The sequence below is a fragment of the Labeo rohita genome, chromosome 2 (genome assembly GCF_022985175.1).
Source record: "Labeo rohita strain BAU-BD-2019 chromosome 2, IGBB_LRoh.1.0, whole genome shotgun sequence".
Classification (NCBI taxonomy): Eukaryota; Metazoa; Chordata; class Actinopteri; order Cypriniformes; family Cyprinidae; genus Labeo; species Labeo rohita.
The window spans coordinates 8,835,833-8,843,953 of record NC_066870.1 but is presented as its reverse complement, the minus strand read 5'-3'; the positions used below and the strand labels follow the sequence as shown (position 1 = coordinate 8,843,953).

Below are 8,121 nucleotides of genomic sequence, written 5' to 3'. Positions count from 1 at the left end.
CTTTTTAAATTTCTGACATACATGAGTATTAAGCTCAACTGTGCAATAAAACTCATAACTCAAATAATACAATAATTCAGTGTTATCGAATAAACTGAACAACAAAAGAGTCAGAGACCCTCACGACTCTAAAATGATTAATCTAATTGACATCCTCCAATACTTGATCAGGTCACAATGCAATGTATATTCTGTTTGAATGAATTATCTGTTGTTCAAAGTGAAGTACTCAGTAATGCCTATTGCCCGCTGGGTGTTTGTGTAGGATCTCTTACAATCCTAAACGATGCCCCATCGTCTTAGATGAACTAATTAGCAACGACCCTAATTTGCATAGCACAGACAAAGTTGAACATCAAAACAAATAGAGTACGTGATTTCATCATTCTGTTTTCGTGGTTACCCTTACATTAAACAATTTTGCACCAAACACAATATAGAATTTTATTTACAAGAGCTTGATATAATTTAGATTTTGAACACGGATTTTAGTAATCGAAACGCTTACATTTTCAAACCGCAATATAGCATGTATGTTCGGCAATATATACTTGATTATTATTATTATTATTATTATTATTATTTTTAAAAGAATGCTATAAATTAAACCGACATTTTATGCCAGCAATTTAGACGTCTAAATGGCACCGTTTATGAACTGCTTCCAAAAGTGCTGCTTTAAATTACAATTTCAACCAACTTGTACTTGTCTTTCAAGGAAAAATAAAATATATAGCCTATTTTTTGTTTGTCTGAAAAAAGTCAGCTGAAGCAATTAAATATGTTCCCTCACTTTGAGAAAATGTAGTCAGGTTTATAAGACTCGCATTTTCCATTCGACATCAAGGACATCAAAACTAAGCAAGGTGGAAAGTGAAGAGCGACACCCCTATCAAGCAGATGTGTTTGCTCAAGCTGGAATCCAATCAGAGCCTCGGAGCACAGGAGGCGCCTCCTCTCTTAAACATCGTCACGAGTGAACAGAGAACTTTCATTCCTAATAGTTCTCCAAGTCCTGCAACCACATAACCGCTGGATCCTGCGAACACCAACTTATGGCAAACCACCAATAGGTCAGTTGTGACTTTTTTCTTCGCTCATGTTCTTGTCTTGATTATAAATGTCTTATCCAGCCCTTGTCAAACTTCTGGTCTTGGTGCTGAGTCCGGTGCCAGCTGAAGAGAGCCTAAATCATTTCGGGTATTGTTTTTTTTTCCTTTACCCTGCCTCTCTCACTCTCTTATCTTTTGTGGGTCTTATCAAGTGGTTATCTCTTTTCTGCAAAGACATATTACGTTTTGTTTCCTATCTGTTACGTTGTGTGGGTTTTTTTGGTAATTATGATGGGGCTACATCAAGAGGGAGGACGGACTCATGACACGGATGGATTCAGATCTTCAGTAAAACCCTGTATGGGGTGTGTATGTGCGTGCGCATGTGTTTTCTTGGAATATGGTGAAGTTGTGTTCAGTCAATCACGTCATGCAGCTCGACTTTCAAATTTAGAATATTACAAGATGACAAAACAATTATGAATGATTTGAGTAAGTCTGTACCTGACTATTACGCGCTTTCTGAAGTGAAACTATTCCTCCGCGATAAAAGAAAAAATAAACATATTTCAGTGAACATTTGTTGTTCAATAAGTTGAGCGTATTTGCTTAATGTTGTGAGATTCTCTTTGACATTTAGTGTTTAAAAGGAAAAATGCTTTTCGTTCTCTCGTTTCTTTTTCCCCCTCAATTTATTATTCTCTATACCCAACGTTTCTCACATTTTTATGTTCTCATTTTCAGTGCACTCTGCCTCTATATTTTCCACACACTGTGAGACATAAAAGGGATCCTGGATGGACCTGGGTGATAACAGCTGGTCCATGGTCAAGCGCGAAGTGTCCAGCAGCAGCCCAGGGTCTCCGGCTGAACAGAGCTACCTGAACACTGACCGGAGGGACCGGCTGAGATCACCGGCGCCGACGCACCTGGACGCGGTGGGAACGCGTCGCGCCGAGGGCAGGCCCCTACACTCCTACGTCCACTTTGGGCATCCCAACAACGCCCTGCCCAATTCTGACGACGTTACACTCTTCACGGATTTAGACCAGGGAAACAAACTCATCATCTCAGGTGGGCACACCAGGGAGACGCATAAGGGAGGCTTAATTGTGGACCCTACCGACATGTATCAGACCCTGGCCATCGCCGCGGCCCAGAGTCAGGCCGGTTATAGCGACACGCCGTCGGCCGGTTACATGCACTCCAACCCCAATTCTCCCGTTTATGTGCCGACGTCTCGCGTTGGAACGATGATACCGAGTTTATCGTACCTACAACCCAGCGTGTCATCGCAGCCGAGCCATGCTGTTAGCAGTCATTCGGTCTGGTCACAATCCGCACCGGAGAGCCCGTCCTACAGCACTGGAAGCCCACATACCTCCAACCGTTTCCACTACTCCCCCAGTCCGCCTATGAATAACGGCACATCGAGGGATACCAGCTACACTAATCCTCTGAATGTAAACAGTCGAGACCAGTACCTTTCACGACAAATAAGTGGATCTTACACAAGCCCGTATCCTTCGTATGTTGCACCGCAGCTATCACAGTTACCGGCGGCGTGGCCAGCAGGGCCCTTCGAGAACTCCATGCTGCATTCCCTGCAGTCCAGAAGCGCACCGCTGTCTATCAGGGGGCCAAACGGAGGTAAGCTATAGCTATTCATCATGTCAAAGGTCTTTTTTTGACTGCTTAAATTCAAAACCCACATTCTTTCACATTTTAAACAGCCTGTGAATAATTCAATTAGGCCTATTATTGGGCTGCTGTTTATTACTATTATTATTACTACTTTTAATAAATTAATTAATTAATTAATTTGTTTGTTTCTTTTTGTGTTTGTTAAACAGCTGCTAAATGATTAATGTTAAAGCACACTTAGGCTAATTTGCGGCCTGCAGTCGTTGTAATACGGCGCCATTCTCACACATAGATCAATGTCAGAAAGATTTTTAAAACAAAACATAAAGTTATGTGATTTATTTATAATACGTCTATCAAATGTCTTATATATAATGTACTGCTAGAAATGGTTATGCTTACCACCCTCAGTAAGCGATATCTGTTCTTTATCATATTAGCCGGTTGGGCGACAGGTGAAAACACAAGCTATTGGATAGATTAAAAATAAAATTATAATATACCTAAATATAAATCAAAGTTTAACATTTAAATCACAAATAATTATTACAACAACAGTGACAGATGGCTGTGTATAGTCTAATTAAAACTTTTAATGAAAACGCTATTTAGACTATAAGTGTGAAATGATTTTAGCAAAATATAAATCTGAGACTATCATCGAAGTTCTGTTGCAGCCCCTGGTATCTTTTTAATTTCTAATGTTTCTGATAAAACTTTGCATTAGTGTCCAGGTGTGCATATAAATACCTGCGATTAAAATAAAAATCTTTAGGTAATTAATCTGCTCAGAAAAAGTGGATATTTCAGTGTAAATTTAATTATTTTAGATAAAGGAATTACACAGAAAATCAATAATATCTGTCATTAATGCTATTAGTCTGTTACAATGTGTTATGTCGGGGCAATTCATTTGGCTCACATTGAAGTTGATGGTGAATGTGATGTTGACTGACGGGAAACTGTCTGTGTCTCAGATTTGCTGGAAGACATGGTGGAGAGCCGCGAGTGCGTCAACTGCGGCTCCATTTCCACCCCGCTGTGGAGACGCGACGGCACGGGTCACTTTCTCTGTAACGCCTGCGGTCTGTACAGCAAAATGAATGGACTCAGCCGACCATTAATTAAACCTCAGAAGCGTATGGTGAGCACCGACTTGATGAGCTACTTAACCACTCAATTTCCTGCCTATTTATTTCAAACAATAGCCAGAGGTTATCTAGGAACATCTTCACAGGTCTACTCCCATAATAAACGCTATTTTTACTGGCGAGACAAGTTTGCATACATTGAACATTAATTGTTTAGGTTACAAAAAAACAGTGCGCATGCACTTTTTTTTTTAATGTAAACTTTTTAAAATATTTGTGTAGCCTAATCGAAGCCCCTTTAATTTTATTGTTTATGATTATAAAATGTACTGCATTAAACAAGTAATAATAATAATAATAATAATAATAATAATAATAATAATAATAAATAATGATAAAAAAGAACAAAATATTGCGTAGATCTGATGTTTAGAAACATACACATCTATTTAATTCTACCACTTCTGATTCATGACTATAAGACAATTTATCTTTATCATTATTAATTAATGCCATTGTTAATTGCTTTCGTCTCCAGTCGTCTTCAAGGCGGATCGGCCTGTCCTGCGCAAACTGCCAGACGAGCACTACAACACTGTGGCGCAGAAACGCAGACGGAGAGCCCGTGTGCAACGCGTGTGGACTTTACACAAAGTTACACGGGGTAGGCTATATTAGACATTCTATAAAAACAAGATTGGATACAATTGAAAAAAAAGTTACAATAGTTCGATACATTTAACAGTATTACAGTTTTTAAATATGAAAAATTTAAAATATGATTTTATGTTTTTAGGTGCCTAGGCCCCTTGCCATGAAGAAAGAAGGAATTCAGACAAGGAAAAGAAAACCAAAAACCTTGAACAAAACAAAGGGATCATCTGGTATGTTAAATAATAAAACTAAAACTCAAACCGTTAAAATTTTTCATTAATAATCCCACCAAGGTTAAACGCAGGTTAACTAACTGGTTAAAATGATTCACAGGAAGTAGTTCTGTCCCCATGACTCCAACTTCTTCATCGTCTTCTAATTCAGAGGAGTGCACAAAAAACAGTCCTTCATCAACACAGGTGCCTGTGACATCAGTAAGTGCATATACCATTATTTTTCAGCTGAGCCATCAATGTACCAAACCTTGCAGCCAAAAAAAGTTGCTGGTGTTTGATTAACACTTTAACAACTTGCAACACTTTGTGCTTTTAAGGCATCATACAAATAGTTGCAATTTTATTGCAACAACTGGTTTGCCTTTTATTTGTCATACTGACATTCTCTGGTTTGATCCAGGTCAACTCTTCGACGCTGGTGGGCCAAGTTGATGTTCCAGGCACGACGGGCTCCATGGTGAAATACCCTGGCCAGGAGAGTCTGTACACGAATGTAGGCCTGACGTCCACAGCTGACGTGGCAACCTCAGTGAGAGGGGACACTTGGTGCCCCATGGCCTTGGCTTAAACCCTGGCATTATGGGATGGGAGCCATTTGCTGTCCTTCAGCTCTCTAGAACGTCCCTTTGGCGCTGTTCTTAAAATCTGGCAGGGTGTGGGGTGTCATCTGTTTTTGGTCTGTGTTAGTGATCTTGAGCAGAGGCTTGATCTGTTCCTAATACTCCAGTTTTTTGTTTCACCCGTGGAATACTGGACGTCCAGGATGGAGATTATCTTTGCTTCTCTGCACTAGAGGACGACACTTAAGAGCATCTGCTTTAACATGCCTTTGGTACTTTCAGAGCACCCCCCTGCGCCATGAATGTCGCTCGGAGGAGTAAGTGGATCAAAAATGATTTTTTTGAAAGTAGAGTTGTACATATTAATGCTAACGGATACTTCGCCCATCTGGAAAGACGAGGTTGTTGATTGGATTGTGGTGATCTGAAGAGAAAATGGTTGATCTTTCTGAAACTGGAATTGAGGATAAAGTGTCAAGGTGTTCGTGTTGATGAATGCAAACATATTTATGAAGCTACGGTTGTTTAAATAATGCCTATATTTGTCAATAAAGATAATGTCAAATAGAGTAGGACTGAAGCCTTGCCCTTCCTTTGAAATCTTGTTTCAAGCATGACGTTGTTGCAGTGGATGTTGCTCACTAATCTGCACACCTTCTATGTAAAGTTTTAAAGAAAATGAGAAAAAAAAAAAAAGCTCTTAGACGATTGAACTGTTTTGTGATGGTTTAACACAGGGTATCAAAGATCACAGGAACTCACATGAGACTTGTAGTGTTTTGTTCGATTACACAATTTCCTAGAGATCACTATCAAATGAAAATGGTCTAATCAGATTTCATAGTGATGAAAGTAGTTATTTTTTTTTAGATCAATCTGAATGGCGTAAATCATCGGCGAAGCATAAAGCATAGATAAAATGACCTTTATGTCTCTGTTAGAACAAACAGCGCTCAGGATTTCTTTTCTGATGCATCTTTTGTTACAATACAAAACTGCAAAAAAGTTTTGCTGCAATGATTTTGGATGTAAAACTACCTAACGTATGACACTGATGTGTGAATATCAGTGCATATTGCTGTTTATTTTTATTTTTTACTCTCAGTGTGATACACTTCCGTGGTCACGTCTTTAGCTGATGAAGGGACAATGTTTAATCTGGATCTGGCTTTCACAATTTTTTGAATGTTTTAGAGAGCGTAATGTGTGCCAGAATCAATCAGTAGTGAAAGTTTCTTGTGCGTTACCATCTAAATCACAAGCATAATGCACAATGACAGTAATTAATGAGCTATCTAAAGAGTCTCAAGTGGTTTTGGTGTCCATGATTTACTGCCTCTGACCTGTTAAACAGTTACCCAAGTACAAGTTTTTCCATGTAAACATCTTATGGCTTTGAAATTGGGGATTAAAGGAGCACCGGAAGAGCCTTCTTCAAATGATTACTCCTTAGATTCCATGATAGAGACATTTCTGGACAAGCTTTTTGTGTCATAGAGACAATGTGTGAACAACACAAGAAACATTTTGCTATCATTGTGATTCTCCACCTTTATAACCTCTAGAATTATTTATTTCTGCAATATAGTGTGTTTGTTAGAGGTATTTGTTTATTTTATTTGAATTAATGTATTTGTATTTTACGGTTGTATTTCTTTTTTTTGGCCATAATTTCAGTTCCAAATTATTTCAATTATTGTCATCTGAGTTAAACAGATTCAGTTGTTATGGTTTTGTCTTGAAATTATTCAAATTATAGGTTGAATTGCAAAATGTGTGTGTTTTTTATGGTTCAAACCTTCCATTTATTGTGAAAGGCTATTCGTACTCATCACATGAACCACTGGAAGCACATAATTTGTAATTGTGATAATTTAATCAAAATGATTTTCCGTTTTTATTGTCATCACCAGTCATGAAGCAAATTTTTATAGTAAAAATGTTCTTAATCCACTGACTCTCCCTACTGTTTTCCAGTGTACAGAGTATTAAGAAGGATGTCATTGTTAGATTTTTTTCCCCCTCAGATTAGTTCATAAACACTGGAACAATAAATAAGAGTCCATGACTAAAGTGGTTGTTTTTCCCATTCCTTACTTTTGTTGTAAAGGTATTCAAATTGTTTTAATTTAATCAAGTATGAATCAATATTGTTAAACAACATAGCTTATTTTTGCATTGATTCCTAGTCATGTTTTACCACTCAGAGGCCAGATGTTTGCTTATGGATCAGATTGTTTTGTTTGTTGGTACATTGAAGCAAATTAAAAACTTGAAACTTGTATTTCAATAATATTAACTTTTCCAATATACTTTTGTTTCTTTTACTATAATGACATTAGTTGAGTTCATGAATGATACACATGATCAAAAAATTGACTTAAAATGGCCAGATTTGAATTTGGGTCAGTAATGAACATTATCAATGTTAAAATGAAATATTGTATGACATCTGTAGACTGCTTAAGACAGAGCCCAGCCCGGATGAGTTATTGGTTTATGTGAACTCTGACATTTGAATGTGCTGATCTTTGCCTCAAGGTTGCACTTTGATTTACGACTGATTGATGACGTCTTGGCTCCAATAGATTGCAGCTCTCTGATGTAATTTCTTGTGGTGTTTGTGAATCAAACCAATAGACACAGCATGCTTTGATGTACTGATACACCATGTTCACAACACTTCTTTTGCTCAAGATCACTCAAATGAATCAATGTGGAAATAACAGAGAGCCAGAACCAGTTGTTTTTTTTTTTTTGTCATAAATGTCTTCTTTTTTGTAGTACATCTAGTATAAATGTTCATCCCATTTGTTTCAAATCTTTCTTTACATTGTTTCAAATTCTGTTAACGTTCCGGTTTTGTCTTAAATCGTAAATCCCT

At 37.8% G+C, this 8,121-nt stretch overlaps 1 protein-coding gene across 2 annotated transcripts; it reads left to right on the top strand.

Annotated features, from left to right (window-relative positions):
• The first annotated feature begins 989 nt into the window (after positions 1–989).
• Positions 990–6,996, top strand: gata6 (GATA binding protein 6). 2 transcript variants are annotated; one of them, XM_051136153.1, is made up of 7 exons: positions 990–1,073; positions 1,797–2,702; positions 3,674–3,840; positions 4,326–4,451; positions 4,584–4,671; positions 4,775–4,875; positions 5,078–6,996. In XM_051136153.1, the coding sequence occupies exons 2-7, from the start codon at positions 1,850–1,852 to the stop codon at positions 5,243–5,245; spliced, it is 1,503 nt and encodes a 500-aa protein (XP_050992110.1). In that variant the 5' UTR covers positions 990–1,073; positions 1,797–1,849; the 3' UTR covers positions 5,246–6,996. The 2 variants fall into 2 exon arrangements, with proteins under 2 accessions (XP_050992110.1, XP_050992101.1); XM_051136144.1 differs by lacking the exon at positions 990–1,073 and adding an exon at positions 1,125–1,544.
• Positions 6,997–8,121: the final 1,125 nt, after the last annotated feature.

Excerpts from the sequence above, each read along its gene's own strand:
- gata6 (XM_051136153.1), top strand. The coding sequence starts at position 1,850 with ATGGACCTGGGTGATAACAGCTGGTCCATGGTCAAGCGCGAAGTGTCC. Across the intron at positions 4,452-4,583 it reads TTTACACAAAGTTACACGGG|GTGCCTAGGCCCCTTGCCAT; the intron begins GTAGGCTATATT and ends TTATGTTTTTAG. Across the intron at positions 4,672-4,774 it reads CAAAACAAAGGGATCATCTG|GAAGTAGTTCTGTCCCCATG; the intron begins GTATGTTAAATA and ends AATGATTCACAG.